Raw genomic sequence first — 22,937 nt, 5'->3', positions numbered from 1 at the left:
TTGCCTAGTTAAATAAAAGTTTAAAAAATAAAATTTAAAGCAGTAAATTCATCAGGCTTAAGCCATGTTTCAGTCAGGCCAATCACATCAAGATTATGATCAGTGATTAGTTCATTGACTATAACTGCCATGGAAGTGAGAGATCTAACATTAAGTAGCCCTATTTTGAGGTGTGAGATATGACAATCTCTTTCAATAATGACAGGAATGGAGGAGGTCTTTATTCCAGTGAGATTGCTAAAGCGAGCGCCGCCATGTTTAGTTTTGCCCAACCTAGATCGAGGCACAGACAATGTCTCAATGGGGGATGGCTTAGCTGATTCCACTAAACTGGCAGAACAGCCTGCTGCCTGGCCTGCACTCTATTTCATTGTGGAGCTAGAGGAGTTAGAGCCCTGTCTATGTTCATAGATAAGATGAGAGCACCCCTCCAGCTAGGAATTAGTCCGTCACTCATCAGCAGGCCAGGCTGGGTCCTGTTTGTGGGTGAGTCTCAGAAAGCGGGCCAGTTATCTACAAATGCTATCTTTGGGAGGGACAGAAAACAGTTTTCAACCAGCGATTGAGTTGTGAGACTCTGCTGTATAGCTTATCACTCCCCTAACTGGGAGGGGGTCAGAGACAATTACTCGATGCCGACACATCTTTCTAGCTGATTTACACGCTGAAGCTATGTTGTCCTTGGTGACCTCTGACTGTTTCATCCTAACACCGTTGGTGCCGACGTGGATAACAATATCCCTATACTCTCTACACTCGCCAGTTTTAGCCTCAGCCAGCAGCATCTTCAGATTAGCATTTATGTAGGTAGCCCTGACCCCGGTAAACAGTGTATGATCGCTGGATGATTCGTTTTAAGTCTAATACGGCAGGTAATGGAGTCGCCAATGACTAGGGTTTTCAATTTGTCAGAGCTAATGGTGGGAGGCTTCGGCGCTCAGAACCCCGTAACGGGTGGAGGAGACCAGAGAAGACTTGGCTTCTAACTACGACTCGTTGCTTAATGGGGAGAACCTGTTGAAAGTTTCTATCGGCTGAATGAGCGACACCGGTTGAGCATTCCAACAGAATTTCCCTCCAGAAGCCATGAGAAAGTTGTCCAGCTGCGGGGATCGTGCGAGGGGATTTATACTACTATCCGTACTTACTGGTGGCACAGACGCTGTTCCATCCTTTCCTACACTTACATTACCCTTACCTAACGATTGCATCTGAAGCAGGGCTTGCAGCGCGGCTGTCCTCACCATTAGGCGATAGTCCTGTATATTATGAGTACAGTGACGGCAATTAGAAGGCATCATGTTCATGTTACTACTTGGCTTTGGCTGGTGGAGGTCCTGTAGAACCACGTTCAGATAAAGCGCCAAGGGTGACAAAGTTGAATGAAAAAAGTAGAGTGAGGGAAAAATTAAAATATAAAACGATTATTAAAAATGTAAAAGTAAAAAAACGTCAAGTTGGCAGGTAGCAAAGTAGCAACAAACCGCACGGAAACAAGTCCAGAAGTTGTGCATCTGAACAACATTTGAATAACCTTCCGTGTACCAACGCATCACATTGAACTCCGGGCTGGATTTTTGTACACGTTTTTTAAGAGTGCTACTGCTAACATTAGCAGTCATTGCCTGTATTTTTCCCCCCAATTAATGTGAAATGTTATGCCATATTAAGGGTGGCAGGTAGCCTAGCAGTTAGGAGCCGGCTAGGTGAAACATCTGTGTATATGCCCTTGAGCAAGGCACGCAACCCTAATTTCTCCAGGGTCGCTGTCAATAATGGTTGATCCCTGGCCATGACCCCACTCTCCGAGGGTGTCTCAGGGGGAAGTGGGATATGCAACAAAAAATGTCAAATTCATGCTTGTACATGTGTGAAATAGGACAAATGTAAGCACCCACCTAATTATTATTATGTGCCTAGATTTTGAATAATATGAATATGATAAATGCCTTACAGATTTTTGAACCGTCTGACTTTATCAATATAAATATGGGAAAGCCCTGTTAATGTTTTGTTGTCATTTGATCATTTGCAAAGAAAATATAAAGTATTTGAAAAGGTCATGTCTTGAAAAAGTGATTTTGTATTCATTAATTATTATGCTGGACAAAAGTATAATTTGTGTTTTTACAAAACTATATTTTCTCGTATCCTTTGTTTGAACATAATATTGTACATTTGAGCTTCTGTAATGACCAATGAGAAGTTTAACAGCACACAATATAAGAGCTTACAGTATTTACAGTATTTGCTTACTGTATTACAATACCTACAGTATTTGCAAACTCCAGAAGAAGGAGGTAAAAGGTAAAAATCTGTCCTTCTGAACCTGAACAAAGCTCTTAACCCACTGTTCCCTGGTAGGCCATCATTGTAAATAAGAATTTGTTCTTTACTAACTTGCCTAGATAAAATAAAGGTGAAATAAAATGTTTTTTAAAAATAGTGGTGTTACAACACACCATGTCATGTTTCAGAACACCTTGGTGGCAGCTCAGTTGCCACTAGTTTTATTGTGACAAAACAGTTCATTTTAACAGTGTGCACATCGGTGTCCCCAGTTCCTTAGCACAAACCTAGATTCTGATCAACTGGGGAATAGCAATAAAATGTCACTGAGGGCAGAGAGGAAGAAAGAGAGAGAACAGCTGTTTAAAAAAAATGCCTAAGTCACAATCCCACACTCAGCGAAAGAGAGAGACTGCCAAGGGCAGGGAGGGAGGGAGGAAAGGAAGGAGGGAGGGAGGAAGAGGGAGCACACAGAGAGCCCACTGTTAGAAGGAAGAAAGGCAGATTGAGTGTCAATGGACAGCGTAGGTAGATTGCCGAACAAATTGTGCAGATAAACCCAGCACAGAAGAACATTTGGGATAGAGATGGAAAGAGAGATTACCACATTAGGATATTGAAGTACAGTAGAGTAGGATAGTGTTGTGACTGAAGGGGCAACAGGCGATTGTGATAGCCAGGACAGAGCAGCCAACCCTGGGAAGATGCTGTGAGGACTCAGGACTAGAGCCAAGTAATGGAGGTTGAGACAGCCAGCAGGCAGACACGATTGGTCAGGTACAGCAATATGGCATCTTTATGATTCATTGAGAAATTAATATGAGATGGTATGTTGAGAACTCTTTTGAGTCTTAATTTGACCAACAACCAAAAAAAAAGACTAGTCATATTTAATTCAGTTCAATTTCAAAAGCAGTTGTATGGTGCTTCTTTACTATAAAAAAAAAACTAAATTACAAACTTAAAATGTACCCAAATGAACTTTTATTATTATTAATTAACATATTGATATTTTGATCAAAAGTCACAGTGCACAATTCATTGTGTGAAATGAGTAGTTGTATGACAAACAGTCGATTAGACAGATAACACCTGTCCTTATTTATTGTGTATCCATTGGTTGACAAAACAGGTCCTCGTGATTTTTACAATTTTCTCAGTAAATCAAGTGATTCACTGGTTGATCTACAATGCCCTTATTGTATTGATAATGTGTTACAATACGTCTCCTACTGGTATTTTCATAAAGTAACCCATACTCTGTATGAATTCCAAGTAAGGTCATCTGCGTTTTGAAATGTTATATACTGTATATGACCCATTGTTTGTGGTTGAAATTTGTGACCATGGTACCAAACTTATTTTGAGCTAAGCTGAAAAACACTTGATATGTAACAATTGTGTTTAGCCATAAACTAGTTTGTTTGATAGGCTTCAGAGTCATACTACGTCATGCTGCCGTCCAAAGCCATTTGTTTCCCCCTCTCTCATTACCGGTAATAAGGTCATTATAAGATCTTCATAAGTCAAGAGGGTCATCACTAGTGTGTTGAGTGTTGAAGGTCACGATTTTCAGACTTTGGTGAACACTGTCAGCATACAAGTGTCTCCGTTAGTGAGATATTGTGTTTAGATGGGAAAGAGATGATTTCCTTGTGTGATTTATTCAACATAATCGTTGTCGGCATTCTCATGATGCTCCCGGCTCCTTGAGCGCAAGGCCCACAAAGCCCACTCTGTGTGGCACACAAACACTCTGTTTGTCTTCGCTAGCGCTCTTTAGCATTTTCCGTTTCTGTTCCCCAAGCTAGCAAGCGACCCCCACCAGGTCAGAAGGAGATTCTCCAAATATTTCACCACACCCACATAAACCCTGGTTGGCTAGGGCCAACATCCCCTGACAATGGCTTCTTGTTGTCTTCTCTCACTCCATGTCTCGCTTGTTGATAGTCGCGTAGATTAATAATGTTACCGTTCGGAATAACCGGGGTCTCCCACGACTGCGGCTATGGAGCTTTGTAGCTAGGAACAGGATTCAGTAACAGTGCCATAACAAAACAATGACTTCCTGCTTCCTTGCCTTCAACATGTTACCCCATCCCCCATGTCCACCCTTTATTTTATATTCCCCTTTCCTGTCCTCCTCAGCAGTGCCGTCTAGTGCTGCCGTCTTGCGCTCCCCCCGCATGTCTCGCATACCATCTTTGCTTTCTGCGCCATATTGATTTTCACACACTACCCAGAACCCCACCTGCTACCATGGCTAAGCAGCTGTCACCTGTCAGTTTCGCCATGGGGCGGCAGGGCCTGTGAGGGCTCAGAATAGAACCCTGTGAGAGAGAGTTGGGGGAAAGGGTTGGGCAAGTACACTACGGTACCCCCTCTCATAAGGAACGGATAGCAGATAACAGTTCGGGTATGGATATGTGCTTGTTACATGTCACATTTTGTACTTGGTAGCAAATTACATTGTTTTTTTGATTGGAATTCATTTGTGGGAGTAACACACTGTTTGGTTTGTATAGTTGTTTAGTTGTATGCAGTAGTGTGTTGGTAATGTTGGTTGTGTCTGGTGAGGCAAGGCCTGTTGAGTACACTCGTTGTTATTGAGAATCAAGTTTAGTTCTACTTATCGCCATTGACTGTTGCTGTTGATTTGATTACTTACCAGTGTTTGTGGTTGCTTGGTGTCTTCTGGTTGGTATTGCCACTGTCAGCTCTTCATAGAAAAGCTGTGTAGTACAAACCATTATGGGCCTCTTGCTGTTATGATCACAGTTTGCCTTTTTTTAGGTAGTGAAGAGAACCACATGTACATGTATTGACTATCTAAAATTAGGCATCAATGTATCATTCTTTCATGGCAAATCTTTCATACGGACACTGAAGTGCATAAAATTGTTAATCAATGTTTACCTTCCTAATCTCCTCTCCTGTCCCTCATCTCCTATTCCTCTCTTTCTCTCTCTCTCTCTCTCTCTCTCTCTCTCTCTGTCTCTCTCTTTCTATCCGTCTTTCTCTCTTTGTCTCTCACTCTCTCTCTCTCTCTCTCTCTCTCTGTGTCTCTCTCTCTCTGTCTCTCTGTCTCTGTCTCTCTTTCTCTATCTCTCTGTCTCTATCTATCTCTATGTCTCTATCTATCTCTCTGTCTCTCTCTATCTGTCTCTGTCTCTCTCATTCTCTGTCTCTGGCTCTCTGTCTCTCTCTCTCTGGCTCTCTCTCTCTGTCTCTCTCTCTCTCTCTCTCTCTCTCTCTCTCTCTCTCTCTCTCTCTCTCTCTCTCTCTCTCTGTCTCTCTCTCTCTGTATCTCTCTCACAGAATGGAGGACCAGGACAGAATGAGCCATGCCTCAAGTGTGGTCACAATCTCCTCTTTTCCTGTCAGAAGCAAGGTTTGTCTCTCCTGTCCTGAACCACCTCTACCTTTGCTTAGTTTTTGTTTCAACAAGCTCAACGCTCATTGATGCCACCGAACGCCACGAAGGTCAACATTTACTGAGGTTATTTCATCGGCACAGTTTATCAATGGTTCTCTCTCAAACTCTTACAGGACGGCGATGACAGGGTGCAAACGTTTGGGAAGAGATGTAGGGCGGCGAAGAGAGACCCCAACTGCCCCGTGGTGATAAGAGGTTGGCTCAATAAGAAGGTACTGTTCAGTAAACAGAACATCCAAGATCATGTGTTGATCACTGCAAGGTAGCAATTAAACAGGCATTGTATTGAATGGTGATGTAGGACTCTCGGGGGAACACTATATTGAAACTCGTGAATAATCCATTGATGCTTGTTATTGTTTAGTCACGCTCATAGCTGCGTCAGAATGTGTTTCTGCTTGTCATTGTAAATCGTATAATTCTTATAAATGTTTTGTCCCATGTAGGACAGCTCTGGGCTGAAACTGTGGAAGAGAAGATGGTTTGTCCTGTCTAACTACTGTTTATTCTACTACAAAGGCAAGCAAAGAATACTCTTGTCGTGTGTGTACCTGACATAAACAGTGGCGTTTTCGTCCAGCTTTTTTCTCCAGCTTCCCTCATCTCTTTTTCTCTCTCAACTCGTTCTCTTCCAGACAGCAGAGAAGAATCTGTTCTGGGTAGCATCCCACTACCCAGCTACAACATTCTCTTCTGCACACCGCGAGAATGCAAGAACAGAAAAAACACTTTCAAAGTAAGTAACCCCGTATGCATTCACTTTAGGTTCAGGATCTGTGTGTGCTTATACTGTATGCACAGTATATGTGTGTGTGTGTGTGTGTGTACACTGTAAAAGAATGTATTAATACGACATTAGGTGGTGCACCAGGGAATGCGCTCCTACTTCTTCAGTGCAGACACTCAGGAGGACATGCTGGGCTGGGTCAGAGCACTCAGTCAGTCCGCCTGTATGGAAGCAGACAGCTCCATCAACAGGTACCTGTATAGAGCTCTATTGGACACTTCTTCATCTTTGGATTTCCTTAAATAAAACCTTTATGTAATAATAACACAGGACTCAGTTACAACTGTATTGTATTTCATTATAAAGAGGATATTATCCGGTCATTATGCTATCCTTCCTTTTCTGCGTTCTCTCAGGCGTTGCTCGAGTTATCAGGACTTCACGCAGATAGGTGGCAGCAGTGAGTCTGTGGATCTCCCTCATTCCCCCTCTCTCAGTGGTCCCCGTAATGCTGCGCACACCAACACATCACAGAGGAATCCAAGTCAGATCACCAGGGGGGGAATGGGGGCACCCCATTCGGAGCCAAGAGGGAGGCGGAGCGTGCGGCGAAGGTAGGACGGGAGGATTTGCAAGCAGCCTCAGTGTCTAGACATCTGTCACCTGCCACTGTCTCTGTCATCAAGCACATATAGAAAGTCGCATGGTTATTCTGTGGGAATTGTCTAAGGGGGGGGGGTGGTGACTTCTGTGCATTCTGTGCTATTTTGTGTACTTAGCCCATCGCCCAGAACACCCAGTCCAACAGAATTTAGCAGCAGAAGGAGAGACCGGACAGATGAGGATTCCCTCCCCTTCCATTCTGGTCCTAACACACCACCTAAGCCCACAGAATTCATGGGGACAGGTTCTTTGACCCCCAGAGGTCAATTGGGATCGCGACCCCACACACCAGTCGGGCGGGTTGATATTCGACCCCAGGAGGATCCTCCCATGACGCCACAGACCCTGTGTTACACCCCTGCGTCTCCCAAGATGGAGTTTAAATCTGCCCCCCACACTCCAGGGACTGACAGATGGCACACAATCAACAGGGTGAGGGGGACACGATTCGTTGATTTGTGGTGTTATTCTACACCTGTAAAGGTTTAGATGCCGGGCAGAGACTCAAATAATAGAAGGATTCAATGAGTACGTGGCGTGTTATTGTGACAAGGTAAAGCTAAAGCGTAGACAAGACTACATAATTAAAGAAGAAGTTAGTTAAGGTTGGGATTAAGGTTGGGTTTTTCATTATTTAATTATCTCAATCTCCATGTTGACTTTTTCCCCCCCCTAGCCCACGCCTGTATATTCCTCCCTCCACCATACTCCAAGCGGACGAAGAGCTTTCGGAAAGGTACAAAACAGTGTGAATATACACAGAGCGTGCACAACAGATCTCCTTATGTACAGTACACAGTGCATTTGAGAACGTATTCAAACCCCTTGACTTTTCCCACCTTATTCTAAAATGGATTGAATCAAAAAATAAAATCCTCACCAGTCTACACACAATACCCCATAATGGCAAAGCGAAAACAGATTTTTAGAAATGTTTGCAAATGTAATTCAAAATTCAAAACAGAAATACCTACGGAAGTCTTCAGACCCTTTGCTATGAGACTCGACATTGAGCTCAGGTGCATCCTGTTTCCATTGATCATCCTTGAGATGTTTCTACAACTTGATTGGAGTCCACCTGTAGTAAATTCAATTGATTGGACATGATGTGAAAAGGCACACACCTGTCTATATTACGTCCCACAGTTGACTACCATGAGGTTGAAGGAATTGTCTGTAGAGCACCGAGACAGGATTGTGTTGAGGCACAGATCTGGGGAAGGGTACCAAAACATTTCTGCACCATTGAAGGTCCCCAAGAACCCAGTGGCCTCAATCATTCTTAAATGGAAGTTTGGAACCACCAAGACTCTTCCTAGACCCAGCCAAACTGAGAAATCAGGGGAGAAGGGCCTTGGTCAGGGAGGTGACCAAGAACCCGATGGTCACTCTGACAGAGCTTCGAGAGTTCCGCTGGGAGATGGGATAATCTTTCAGAAGGACAACCATCTCTGCAGCACTCCACCAATCAGGCCTTTGTGGTAGAGTGGCCAGACGGAAGCCAATCCTCAGTAAAAGGCACATGACAGCCCACTTGGAAACAAGATTCTCTAGTCTGATGAAACCAAGATTGAACTCTTTGGCCTGAATGCCAAGCATCACGTCTGGAGGAAACCTGGCACCATCCCCATGGTGAAGCATGGTGGTGGCAGCGTCATGCTGTGGGGATGTTTTTCAGGGGCAGGGACTGGGAGACTAGTCAGGGTCGAGGGAAAGATGAATTGGAACAAAGTACTGAGAGATCCTTAATGAAAACCTGCTCCAGGGCACTTAGGACCTCATACTGGGGAGAAGGTTCACCTTCCAACAGGACAATGACCCTAAGCACACAGCCAAGACCATGCAGGAGTGGCTTCGGGGACAAGTCTCTGAATGTCCTTGAGTGGCCCAGCCAGAGCTCGGACTTGAACCTGATCAAACATCTATGGAGAGACCTGGAAATTGCTGTGCAGCGACACTCCCCATCCAACCTGACAGAGCTTGAGAGGATCTGCAGAGAAGAATGGGAGGAACTCCACAAATACATGTCTGCCAAGCTTGTAGTGTCATACCCAAGAAGACTCGAGGCTGTAATCGCTGCCAAAGTTGCTTCAACAATTGAGTAAAGGGTCTGAATACTTATGTAAATGTCATATTTCAGTTTTTTACATTTTGAATACACTTGCAAAAATGTCTAAAACATGTTTTTCCTTTGTCATTATGGCGTATTGTGTGTATATTGATGAGAAATCAATTGTATTTAATCCATTTTAGAATAGGGCTGTAACGTAACAAAATTTGGAAAAAGGCAAGGGGTCAGAATACTTTCCGAATACACTGTACATCAACAGAGAATATACACTGTCTGTACACAGAGAGTTAATACATACCTACATTATGTAATTGTAATAACATTATAATTCATCCTAGTGCATTTATAGGCAAATAATTGTATAACTTGATTGTAAAAACTTATTTGTATAACCATCCATATTAGCATGTAGACATTGTATAATAAGCCATGTTATTGTATATTGCCTGTATATCTCTATATTCTTAATTACGTATTGTATTGTATATATTTTTGCCCTGTTTCTCTATTCAGAGCTACTCCACAGGGGGGGAAACAGACTTATTGCCCCCTTTGCCCCCATCTTCAAGAGTTCCCCATGCTCCTCACCCCCCACACCACCACCATCACCACCACCATCACCATCGCAGCCATATGTCTGTCTGTCTGCTACCGCCACCTATGGTACAACCCGTCTGTCTGTGGTCTGTCTGTCTGTGGTCTGTGTTTGACTAGCTTTTTATGTTTTTACTTGTTAATGTTGTGTTTTGTCTGTAGCACTTTAGATGACAATATGCCATTAGACTTGTAATTTAGTACCTGCACTGCTGACAAGTTATACCAATAATGACACTTGACTTGCACGTATTTAGGGGAACACTTTCATGTTCAGTACTATTCAAGAGATAGGTATATATTCCCCTAGAGTCAGATGAACTAGTGGATACCATTTCTGCGCAGTTGCTAGTTTACATGAAATGACTGGAGGTCTATGGAACAGCCAGCGTCCTATAGAGATGTTTGCCGTCTGTCCGCCCTGTCGTTGTCTAGCTACTGGCGAGTGAGTCCAATAACCGTAAAACTGTCTTGTCTAGCGATATCATTTGTGTTCGGTATTTGTCTTTTTTTTTTCCCAATCTCTGTTCGTCACATACGTTGTTTGACAATTATGTGTTTTCTGTTGTTCGTGCCACATGTAGCTAGCTGCAGTTTTGGCAACACGAGGCTGTCGTAGCTTCAGTGTGTTCAGATCAATGTGCTGTTGGTGATTGTGAAATGAATTGCCTACTACACTCTGTTGAGGTCAAAGGTTATCTTTCAACACCATTGCATTTCTGCAAAGGAGAATAATGGCAGTAGCCACACAGCCTGTTTTGTCATGCACTATAAAGCATGTGTCAACGACTGTAGAGTTCATGGGCAAACTCATTTCATAATAATTGAACTTAAGAGACATACTATATCTGAACGTATATCTTGTCTCAAAAAATATTTTGATGTTTTGTGTAGCATTACGAGACGATGGCTCTACAAAACACAAAAAGAAAACACTCACTCAAGCAAACTTGATTCAAACCCAAACATGTCCACACAAACAAGGATATTCTTTACCCAAGGTTCCCTTTTATTCATGCTGGGAGTAAGGGCATTTGGGGGTACACTTTCTAACGGTACACACATACATTCCATTATTCACAAGGAAGTCATACGTGATGCCTTGTGTGATTTGGGATTTCATTCGAGTTATAGGAGGAAGTGTGTCAAAATCAGTCTGAAAAACAAATTGGTTAGGTCATGAGCTGTGATGACCTCTCTGCTTACAGTCTTCCAAGTCCGAGCTGTTCAAAGAGAAAGAGACGCCGCCACCCGTCAGGCCTCTTGAGAGTGAAACAGACGTAAGAATATTTCTATTTGTGCCCTTTAATGAAATGTAGTCAATATATCCTTCTTATTGTTTCAATGATTACTATATTGTAGTTTTTCACTAATTGAACCATAGCCTCAGGGAGTAGAGGTGCTGACAAATCTTTAAACAATTGTTTTTTTTTAAATGGATGTCCGCAAAATGTGTAAACTAGGCCTTTATTACTCCTGTATTAGTGGAGAAAAATACTCGTCAGCACCTCCCCATCCCGTTGTAAAAAAATATTCCTCAGCACTCCCCCCCCCCTCCATATTGAACTGTGTTTGATTGATGAACTGTTTTTTTTTTTGATTGTGTTAGGCTGTGCTGACTAGACTGTGTGGGTGTGACAAGCTTCTCCAGTCTCTCTCTCTAGAGCTGGCCCATCTACAAGTTGACAAGGTCAGTACCTTCAGCTTACAGTTTCCTTTCCATGGCCCACACAATTGTTCTCGCTATTCTACGATACGACAATAGTGCATATTGTTGTTATTCACTCGACACTTCACACACACTCTGTCTTGACTTGACTTTGACTTGACTGTGTAGTCGATGGTTTCATCTGGTGACATTTTCCATTGTAGCGCCTGTTGTCGCACCGCAAACTTCGACCTTTGGAAGCTTCCACAATCTTTTCCTGTATTGCGACGATGTAGTATGTATTGCGCAAACTTTTTCACCCTTCCCATCTCTCCCTCTCTTCTAGGACAGTGTCCAGTGCGCCTTAGAGATGACCAGGCTGCAACTGGACGAGTGGAGGAACCAAGGACTCCGATTACAGGAAGGAGCACTCACCCAGAAGGCTTTGCTCCAGGAAGAACTGGTCACTATCCGAGCAAGGATGTGCGACGTCTCATTGGTGATGGAACTGATACCTTTAAAAAAAAAAAAAAAAGGAATTGTTTATGATTTTTATAATGTACCTGCGTTGAACAAAAATGTTCATTGATATCCACATCAACAAGATCATATTATGAACCTAAACTTGATTTCTTAACCCCAAATTGAAGTACATTTGTTTACTTTTTGGTACAGGAAATGGATAGAGTGTGGAGCCAGTATGAGAGGATGGAGAGCGAGCTGTCTGTGTTCCGATCACACCTTCAGCACGTCTGTAATTTCGGGATGCCACAAGTATAGACTCCTCAGTTTTGTCACACTTTACAGATTCTCTCGTTCTCTTATAACATTCATATTATTGCAATGTTCTTGAATTGGATTTATAGTATGTACACTGCAACTCATAAAATGTTTCCCATACCCACAATGGTCGGTTTCACCCACATAAGGTATATTCCTGACAGGTCCCCGCGACATTCTGAAATTCAATTTTTGTCCCCGTCCAGTTTTATTATTTCACAGTAATACAAAAAGAAGCACCGCCAGCATGCTTTTTAAACCAAACATTTTGGGAAAGATGAAATACACAATGATTGCCTGAGGATCTTCTTTCTGCTTTCCTGAACTTTCCAACACATGTCTGATGCATTCCAGTCCCTTCAAAGCATACAGTCATTCAGACTGAAATTTTGGCACAACCTGATTAGACAGTGTGTTATTTACAAGGCCAGATTGAAAAAGTTTCATCAAATCATTTGTACACATTGTTTCGGATTGTTTTGGTTTGAAGTTACTTAGAATTGAGTTGGCCTTTGAATTACCTTTGACCTAGTTCGGTCTTTCGTCGATCAACAACATTGTTAATATGATCAAATTTCAATCAATCAAATGTATTTATGAAGCCCTTTTTACATCAGCCAATGTCACAAAGTGTTATACAGAAACCCAGCCTAAAACCCCAAACAGCAAGCAATGCAGGTGTAGAAGCACGGTGGCTAGGAAAAACTCCCTAGAAAGGCCAGAACCTAGGAAGAAATCTTAATTATTATAAACATGTTTATAATAACATCTCTCACCCCTCCTCAGGAGCAGTCCCAGGCCCAGAGAGAGCTGTGGATGATGGACGACATCCTCTCTGGACTCAGGGTCAACAGGGATAACTTCCGGGTCCTGCTGGGCTTCCAGAGGCACACAGGTAACGGTCAGAAACACTCCTACTTTGTCTGAACATTTCCTCATATTGCTCATGCTTAGGAACGAATAGCGTATGTACACATTGGAAGAGGGAGCAATCAGATGCAGGTATGTAGAGATAGAGTGTACAGCATGGCTCTTGTATCAACTTATTCTCTTCACCTTGTGTGTGTGTCTTTTCTCAGTTCCCACAGGAGTATTCCAGAAGTCATCCTCCCACCCGGGGACTCCTGGATCTCCAACAGAGAGGATGCCGAGTGGACTGCCAACGGTACAGTACGACTACCATACCACAATACCAGTGCCCTAGTAGGTTACTATAGTGCTGTGGAATGATACCAAGTCAGAGTGGGGTCTCTGTCAATATATCCAAAGGAATATTGGATAAGGCATATGATTCAATGTTCTTATAAGGGCGCTGTTGGTGTAATGATACCAAACAATGAGCTTTGATTGGTTAATGATGTTTATGATTTTGGCAGGGGGTGGAATCAGAGCCTCCGGCCCGCCCCCCTTTACCCCAGGAGCTCCAAGACACCAATCAGGGAAGAGACCAGGGGCATGTGTGGGTGAATCCGAACTACGAGGTGAGTATAGAGAGAGACATAGGTTGCATCCTGATTTTCTACCCTTGTCCCAAATTGGGCACTTGCACTCCATTTTGTAGATCTAGCAATAGTGGAAACTCCCTCCGTGATCTCTGTGTATGTACTCCAGGGCATTTACGGTGGCCCAGGAGATCCATTGGACAGAAGAGGAAACAGCCAATCTGATCTCCATGGTGACAGGACACAGAGAGAGACATCAGGTAGCTAGTATGATATGGGGTTTATGACTATGTCTTTGACTATCAAGTACTTGAACTACCTATCTACACTCTTAGGGGGGAAAAAGGGTGCTATCTAAGAACCTAAAAAGGGTTCTTCGGCTGTCCCCAATAGGAGAACACCTTTGAAGAACCCTTTTTAGATTCCAGGTAGAACCCTTTTCTGTTCTATGTAGAACCATTTCCACAGAGGTGTGCTACCTGGAACACAAAATGGTTCTACCTGGAACCAAAAAGGGTTCTCCTATGGGGACTAGCCGAAGAACACTTTTTAAATCCTTTTCCTAAGAGTGAAACGTTATGGTATAACTATGGCAAACAGCAGCATAGACTTAATGGTTATTTAATTGCCTTGGAGACAATCGTCCCTTCTGATGGTGGTACATTGTACTGTACTTTCTTGGTCAGGTTTTCTTCATGTTATCAATTACTATTTCTTATACACTCCTTTTCCCTCACTCCCTTGATCTCTGTCACCCACAGAATCTCAGTCTAGTTCAAGATGGTCCACACCAGACATTACAAATAAAGTAAGATGGTCTAATTAATCTACGTCTCCACCATCTGCACCTTTTTCAAATGCAAATCACTTGATGGAATACGAATACAGTAACTGAAAGGTTTAAAAAATATATATATTCAAAGCCAAATTCAAAAACAAGGTTGACTCTTATTGTCATGAGTTTTGCCCTGGGGGTAGGACTGGGTGGTTTACGCTTGATGGGCCAGCTGCAAAGTCAAAATGGGCTACATCGACAAATTCACAAAAACAAAAATGATCTTTTTAGTAGTAATATAAGGTTAGACATTACGGTTAGCAGTGTGGTTAAGGTTTACATGTACATGTTTAGTCATTTAGCAGACGCTTTTATCCAGAACGACTTACAGTAGCGAGTGCATACATTTTTCATACTATTTCATGCTGGTCCCCTGTTGGTTTCAAACCCTCAACCCTGGCGTTGCAAGCGCCATGATTTTAAACCTTGTGGTTAGGGTTAGGTTTAAACTAGGATTGTATGACTTTGCGGCTGTGCCAGCTAGTGACAACTCTGCAGAGCTTCCTTCAGTACGTGAGTCATCTCAGTAAATGCCAAACTGCATTTTTTTATTGTCTTGATCAGGTTCCTTACAATTAGGGCATGTTGCGATACCCCTGACAGACAACAGAGGGAAGCAGAGACACGCGTCTCTCTCTCTCTCTCTCTCTCTCTCTCTCTCTCTCTCTCTCACTCTCTCTCTCTCCCTCTCTCCATCTCCCTCTCCCTCTCCCTCACACAAACACACAGTATCACAGATTTTCTATTAGCACTATTACCGATGCATGCTCGGGCATTCTCAGTCGTTCGCGACAACCAGTCATGACTTCTGTGTATTGGAGTCGTACACGTTGTGCTAGAGCCTCCTTTTTTTCCCCTCAGAAGGGAAGGATGAGTGAAGAGGAGCAGATTGAGAGGATGAGGAGACATCAGGAAAGGGTAGCCGGTCGGAGGAAACCGCCTATGTCCGGTCCCACCAGCCAAATCCAGTATCAAAGTTCAGAACCGAAAGAAGAGGTTGGTTCTATGAGGATTAGTGTGTAATGGATTTATGTATGATCCAATATGTATGTGAACCTATGATCCAACATTGTATGGATATATACAGTGCGCTGAGTATACCAAACATTAAGGAACATCTTCCTAACATTGAGTTGTACTCCCCCCCCCTTTTGTCCTCAGAACAGCCTCAATTAATCTAGCCATGGACTCTACAAGGTGTCGAAAGTGTTCCACAGGGATGCTGGCCCATGTTGACTCCAATACTTCCCACAGTTGTGTGAAGTTGGCTGGATGTCCTTTGAGTGGTGGACCTTTCTTGACACACACAGGAAAACTGTTGAGTGGGAAAAACCCAGCAGCGTTGTAGTTCTTGACACAAACCGGTGTGCCTGGCACGTACTATCAGACATCCTTTTCAAAGGCACTACCGTTTTGTCTTGCCCATTCTCCCTCTGAATGGCGCATGTACACAGTCCATATCTTTATTGTCTCAACGCTTAAAATCCTTCCTTAACCTGCCCCCCCCCCCCTTCATTTACACTGACTGAGGTGGATTTAACAAGGGACATCAATAAGGGATCATAGCTTTCACCTGAATTCACCTGGTCAGTCTGTCATGGAAAGAGTGTTCTTAATGTTTTGTATACTCAGTGTACACACTACTGTATGTTAATATGAAGTTTCATTCCAAGATGCTATACATCCATAGAATTAAAATAAAATAAAATGATCAATAATATGAGATCTGTGTGTAAAACATTTACATTTGACATTTTAGTTATTTTGCAAGACTCTCTTATCCGAAGCGACTTACAGTTGGTGCATTGATTTTAAGGTAGCTTGGTGAGACAACCACATACAGTGCCTTCAGAAAGTATTCACACCCCTTGACTTTTCTTTCACATTTTGTAATGTTACAGCCTGAATTTAAAATGGATTACATGTAGATGTGATGTCACTGGCCTACACTCAATAACCCATAAGTGGAATTGTGTTTTTAGAAATTATTTTATTTTTTATTAAAAAATGAAAAGCTAAAATGTCTTGAGTCAAGAAGTATTCAACTCCCTTGTTGTTTTTTATTTCTTTATTTATTTCACCTTTATTTAACCAGGTAGGCTAGTTGAGAACAAGTTCTCATTTACAACTGCGACCTGGCCAAGATAAAGCATAGCAGTGTGAACAGACAACAACACAGAGTTACACATGGAGTAAACAATGTGGCAAACCTAAATAAATTGAGGAGTAAAAATGTGCTTAATTAACAAGTCACATACGTTGCATGGACTGCATTGTCCCTCAGTCAAGCAGTGAATTTCAAACACAGATTCAACCACAAAGACCAGGGAGGTTTTCCAATGCCTTGCAAAGAAGGGCACCTATTGGTAGAGGGGTACAAATTTTAAAAAAGCAGACATTTGATATCTCTTTGATCATGGAGAAGTTATTAATTACACTTTGGATGGTGTATCAACACACCCAGTCACTACAAATATACAGGCGTCCTTCCTAACTCAGTTGGTGGAGAGGACGGAAACCCCTCTACGATTTCACCATGAGGCCAATGGTGACTTTAAAACAGTTACAGAGTTTAATTGTTGTGATAGGAGAACTGAGGATGGATCAACAACCCTGTAGTTACTCCACAATACCAACCTAAATGACGGAGTGAAAAGAAGGATGCCTGTACAGAATAATACTACTCCAAAACATGCATCCTGTTTGCAACAAGGCACTAATGGAAAACTGCAAAAAATGTGGCAAAGAAATTAGCTTTATTTCCTGAATATAAAGCGTTATGTTTGGGGCAAATCCATCACAACACATCACTGAGTACCACTCTCCATATTTTCAAGCATGGTGGTGGCTGCATCCTGTTATGGGTATGCTTGTCATCGGCTTGGACTAGGGATTTTTTGGGGGGGGGGATTAAAAAAAAAACAGAATGGCCTCCCGAGTCGCGCAGCGGTCTACCAATTTGACAGAGCTTGAACAATATTGTACAATCCTGGTATGCAAAGCTTTTAGAGACTTACCTAAAAAGAGTCACAGCTGTAATCGCTGCCAAAGATGATTCTAACACGTATTGACTCAGTGATGTGAATACTTATGTAAATGAGATATTTCCTTTTCAATACAATTTAAAACAATTCTAAAAATATGTTTTCACTTTGTCGTTATGGGGTGTTGTGTATAGATTGGGGCGGGAAAAAATGGATTCAATCAATGTTGAATTCAGGCTGTAACACAACAAAATGTGGAATAAGTCCAGGTGTATGAATACTTTCTGAAGGCACCGTGTCCATTATACAGTATACAAACATTCCATTCCAGCTAAACAATGGATGTGTAGAGTTTTGCAAAAAAAAAAAAATGTTTTAATCTATGAATAAAAAAATCTTAGAACAGTAATATTTTACACACACATGAAGAAAAACTTGTGAATATTATTTGGAAATAAACTTCATATATGCATATATGCAGGCCTAAACATGTGAATGAGTCATTTTTTTGTTTTAGGCCCCCTTTCCTCTGAGGGTGACTAGAGTCCTCACAGCCGTCTTGCCGTCCTCTCTGGTTGCCCGACGTGTTTCTGTCGAGGACCCCCCTCCCGAGTTGGCCACTCCGCTGCCTGAGCAGATTCCTCCAGGAAGATTGACAGAGCAAAGCAAGCAAATACCCCAGAAAGCACCTAGAAGGCAGTTATTTGAGATGCCTGATAAAAATTCCAATTGGTCCCAGGCAGAGATGAGAGAGATGAGCCAGGAGCAGCCGCCGGCCAAACGGTTGGCTATTGCTCTACAGGAGCTAGCTTCAGCGAGGCAAGAACAGAACTCCTATGGGCTCAATGCAACTAGGGCCCAGCAGAGCCACAATGTCACCATCAGATCCTCCAGAGAGGACCCCTGGAAAGAGGCGTCCAACACAGAGTCTGCTGTGGAGGCCCTGAGGCCCCAGCAGGGTCAAGATTGGGCCGTTGTGGGCAATGGGGGTGTGGCCTCTAATGGAGGCGGGGCATCTGATCCCAGGGTAAGAAAGGAGGACAGGGGTCATGACACTACAAGAGAAGTGTTGGGAGGATGTCAGAGGGAGGAAGAGAAGGTGAGATGAGTACAGTTCATTTCATCTCATCTCTTATTTCAGTTATGAAACACGAGTCACATTCTAATAAAGGCTTTTTTACAAACTAATTAGCCAGTGATCGCCAAACAACTGTGACACCACAGGAGGCTGGTGGCACCTTAATTGGAGAGGACGGGCTCGTGGTAATGGCTGGAGCAGAATGGTATCAAATACATCAAACACATGGTTTCCATGGTTTCCAGGTGTTTGATGCCATCCCATTCGCTCCGTTCCGGGTCGTTATTATGAGCCGTCCTCCCCTCAGCAGCCTCCTGTGTGTGACATTAGGTCATCCCTAATGACAGTTTCACCTTTTACTATTGTACAGCTAAGCATGCCACAAAGCTCAAAGTCACAATTTGGAAGATTTCCTTCTGTTCAACTGCAATTTCAAGTAATGATATACACCCATTGATTCCCAAAAGAATATAACTTATGAATGCCACATGAAATACAGACAAAGACTCAGGATTGTGGCTTTCATGTCACAGGTTGAGGGACATGCCACTCTCCTAACATCTGCCCCGGACCCTGACCTCACCCCTGAGCAGAGAGAGGCCAAACTGAGACGTGTGGAGAGGATCAGGGAGAGAGTCATCCGGAGGTGGGGTTCATGTGTGTGTGTGTGTGTGTGTGTGTGTCTGTGTGTGTGCGTGTGTTTGCGTGTGTGTTTATGCTGGGTTATGATGAATCCCTTCTGTGACAGCTCAGTGCGTTTCACTATGTAGAGAGACACTTATTAGAAGGGATATCAATTACTCTATATATTATACTGTACATAGATAGATTGCAGTGGAGGCTGGTGGGGGGAGCTATGGGAGGACGGGGGTCATTGATGACTGGCTGAAATTGAATAAATGTAATGGTATTAAACACATTAAACACATGGAAGCCGCGTTTGACTCTGTTCCATTCACTCCATTCCAGCCATTACAGTGAGCCGGTCCTCCTATAGCTCCTCCCACCAGCCTCCACTGATAGATTGTGTATACCTGTCTCTGTGTTGCTATACGCTCTTGTCATGTGTTTTCTTTATGAGTTTGCATGCATCTACGAATCTAGCTTTAATCTCAGGGGCTTTCCTTCCACCTCCTCTTTTTGTCCCTCTGCCTCCCTGTGCCTCTCTCTCTCTCTTTCCCTTCCCCCCCCCCTCTCTCTCTCTCTTGCTCTCTCTCTCTCTCTCCCTCTCTCTCTCTCCCTCTCTCTCTCTCCCTCTGAATCTCCTCCCCTCTCTCACTTAGTGCAGTCAGAGAGAGTGCCGTGGTGCCCGGACATCCACTGACCAGGATGGAGAGACAGGAGCTCCACAACACCCCTTCTACACAGAAGACCTATGACAAGGCCAGAAAGAGCCGGGGGATGCCAGGTAAGAGAAAGGGGGATAGGTAGTCAGTTGTACAACTGAATGCATTCAGCTCAAATGTGTCTTCCGCATTTAACCCAACCCCTCTGAATCACTCATAATGCCTAGGTACAAACACTCATGCTGGCTTGATGTGATAAGAGTTATTTTGATAAATGTATGCTGAAAGTTTGCGCTTTCTGCTTTCGTTGCTCTCGGTAATTATACAGTCTACGCTCTTCTACTGTCAGAGAATCACACCAATTCCAGAAATGTTTGTACTTTTCAGTTTCTGGGCCTTATGAGGATGTCTGCGGAGGCTGGTGTCATAGTGACGGGAGGGCTCTACATAGTAACAGGACGGTAGAACCTCCGACCCCTGGAGAGAAACCTCTTTATGAAGATGAGGGGAAGGGGCACATTAAAGGTCATGAGGGTCATATTGGGAACAAAACACTGCACAAAGGTCACGGTGACAGAAAGGGTATCATGAAATGTAAAAAAGAAAAGGAACCATCCACTTCCTCCAATAAGATCTCCTCGATGACTGTATACCAAACTGATGGAGGCCTGCAATTCAAGAGGTGTGAAGACAAAGAACAGGAAGAAGACCAAAAGGAACTCTCATCCTATCACGTTGAAAGCAGTTCTCTGTCCACCAATCTGAAAGCAGAATGGTTCCTCTCAACCAATCAGTGGCGAGAGTTCATACCTTTACGAGACCACGGAATAGAGCCATTGTGCCAAAAGGAAACCTTGAATGTGGACAATGATCCAACATCTCATGATGCAGGAACTGATTCCAATGGTGACACATTTTCTGTAAGTGAAAGTTTAGAGAAAATGTTGGAAAATCATTCACTCTTCTATAAAATCACAAGTGACATCAATCTGTCAGACACGGACATTACAATGACTGATGGACAATCAGTATCCAATCAGGGAGAAGAGATTGAGGGGGCAACCAATGACATTTCAACAGCAGATGAAGTGACCTATAGGGTGCTAAGACCAACAGACCAACAAATCGAAGGTTGCCACCATTCAGAATCGTCCACAAGTCATGGTATAGCCACAGACGATAGTGGAGACATCACTTCAACCAATGAGCAGCAAGATTTAACATCCAAGGACCAGAACGCACCACTATCTGCTAATCAAACATTGTGCGTCTCATCCAAACCAGGACATGACCTATGCATCTATGAAGAGATATCGGACAATGACGCTTTGCCCAAAGCAACAGAGGAACCAACTCAGGAGAGTCAAGGGAAAATCATGCAAAGTCAGGAATGGAGGAGACCTAATCCCGAATCGTGGAATCATCCTGAATCAGAACAGGTCCCCTTTATGCATATGTGTGGAAGGGCAGGAACAGGACAAGAGAATTGTGGAACAGTAGATATGAAGGTAGAACAGGAGGGAACTGGAGAGTTGAAGGTGGCCAATAGCAGTGTAAGTGGAGAGAGAAACCACGCGGTCCAAAATAGACGGAGCCCATCCAAAACCAACTCGCTAGGCCTGTACGAGGAGGAAAGGGCGGATCGAAGTGCCTCATTTGGAAGAGGCAGAGTAACAGTACTGCGGACAAGTTTATAGAGGGACTACAAAAATGGAGGATGACAAGGAAGATGTAGTACAATAGAGATTGGAGTGAGCTAGATGGGGGGGGGTGAACGTGATAGAGAGACATAGTGTATTGAGGAGAAGAGAAGAGAGATATCTGGGAAAGGAGAATGATGATGATGTTTCCCAATGAAAACAGTTCAACATCTAAAGTTATTTTAAAGGTTATGTCCGGGAAAAGTGTGTGATCAGAAAAGAAATCGATAATCAGGATATGCTACCAACAGAAAATGGAATTCACCACAAGACCTGCATGTGCGTATATACTGTGATCATATGCCGTATGAATACAATGTAGGGTACAGTACTAGCAATAAACGCATGCACAGTACATGTCAAACGGCCGAGGTTACACAATTATTCCACCCGGTTTACATATCTAACACTGAGCAAATACACCCTTATGTATCACAGTTGGATGGTTGTTCATTGTTCACCAATAACACGTATTATTGTTCTTACTATATAACATGAATTGTGCTCGCGTGTTGTATCTCAAATGTCCTAATTAATAAACATATGTCCGGCATTACCATATGTTGCACTAAGGCTGTGTTATTCTAACATTACGAATATATATGACATATTTCCTCTCGTTTCATCAATAGCGCTTTCTTTCCTCAACACTGGTCCTTTAGACTGCTACTCCTCTGATTAACTCTTCTCTGACCAGGCCTAAACGCAGAATTGAACTGGGTTTTTAATAAGGCCTTTGTCACTTTAAATCCTTGCTGTGTCTCAGTCGATGACATCATTGTCTGAGAACACATTACATCACCTCTTGCCGGGCTTCCTCGCTCTTAAAGACAGCCCTACCTTCTGTTTTCCTGACTCAACCGGCTCATCTGTTTACCTGAGATATGCTATCAATGTCTTCATAAACCTATATATCAAACAATGTCTTGTTTGTTTATTTATTTTACAGGAACATGCAATGATATTGAACATAGGCTAGTATACTGTATATACATGGTATATGGTTCTACTCACACGTCAACATATCCATAAAACAACATGGTAACTAAATGTACAAACTGCTCACTTGATGTAATAAACATATAATAGCATTCTTGTCATATTGTATTGTCTGTATTGGTTTTCTTACCATGCTCAGCACGGAATGGATAGTTTCACATACTTTTGTGTCGTGTATGTCTTCAAATAAAAAAAAACACTTACTCCCGCATAATATTAGCAACATAAATACGTGTCATCTAATTTCATTGCTATGCAAAGAACTGGCCGGGTCAGATCAAGGCACAAACAACTATTTAGAAATGTACATTCTGTTACATATTCACTCGTGATTGGTGTCGTGAGTGAAAATACAAATATCATGGCCTGTGTTCAAAACTAAAAGTGTTGTTTGTACAAGTAGCG

At 42.9% G+C, this 22,937-nt stretch overlaps 1 protein-coding gene across 6 annotated transcripts; it reads left to right on the top strand.

The window, feature by feature from the left end:
- The first annotated feature begins 2,780 nt into the window (after window positions 1–2,780).
- On the top strand, window positions 2,781–22,633 carry si:ch211-234p6.5 (pleckstrin homology domain-containing family A member 4). Of its 6 annotated transcripts, none has more exons than XM_024386910.2 (24): window positions 2,781–3,066; window positions 5,608–5,680; window positions 5,839–5,937; window positions 6,172–6,244; window positions 6,361–6,461; window positions 6,585–6,703; window positions 6,869–7,066; window positions 7,232–7,547; window positions 7,792–7,851; window positions 9,700–9,849; window positions 10,989–11,060; window positions 11,390–11,470; window positions 11,775–11,927; window positions 12,104–12,202; window positions 12,995–13,103; window positions 13,288–13,373; window positions 13,585–13,689; window positions 13,820–13,910; window positions 14,412–14,458; window positions 15,347–15,481; window positions 17,987–18,568; window positions 19,081–19,193; window positions 19,836–19,955; window positions 20,221–20,359. In XM_024386910.2, exons 1-23 carry the CDS (start codon window positions 3,026–3,028, stop codon window positions 19,924–19,926), a joined length of 2,994 nt encoding a protein of 997 aa, XP_024242678.1. In that variant the 5' UTR covers window positions 2,781–3,025; the 3' UTR covers window positions 19,927–19,955; window positions 20,221–20,359. The 6 variants fall into 6 exon arrangements, with proteins under 6 accessions (XP_024242678.1, XP_024242674.1, XP_024242673.1 ...); XM_024386906.2 differs by having other exon boundaries at window positions 2,782–3,066; window positions 15,350–15,481; window positions 19,831–19,955; window positions 20,221–22,633; XM_024386905.2 differs by having other exon boundaries at window positions 2,782–3,066; window positions 19,831–19,955; window positions 20,221–22,633.
- Window positions 22,634–22,937: the final 304 nt, after the last annotated feature.

The sequence above is a fragment of the Oncorhynchus tshawytscha genome, linkage group LG24 (assembly GCF_018296145.1).
Source record: "Oncorhynchus tshawytscha isolate Ot180627B linkage group LG24, Otsh_v2.0, whole genome shotgun sequence".
Taxonomy (NCBI): Eukaryota; Metazoa; Chordata; class Actinopteri; order Salmoniformes; family Salmonidae; genus Oncorhynchus; species Oncorhynchus tshawytscha.
This window is presented reverse-complemented; position numbering and strand designations above follow the sequence as displayed.

Coding starts and splice junctions, on each gene's coding strand:
- si:ch211-234p6.5 (XM_024386905.2), top strand. CDS start 3,026: ATGGAGGTTGAGACAGCCAGCAGGCAGACACGATTGGTCAG. Junction 11,471..11,774: donor CCCATCTACAAGTTGACAAG/GTCAGTACCTTC, acceptor CCTCTCTTCTAG/GACAGTGTCCAGTGCGCCTT. Junction 18,569..19,080: donor GTCAGAGGGAGGAAGAGAAG/GTGAGATGAGTA, acceptor TTCATGTCACAG/GTTGAGGGACATGCCACTCT.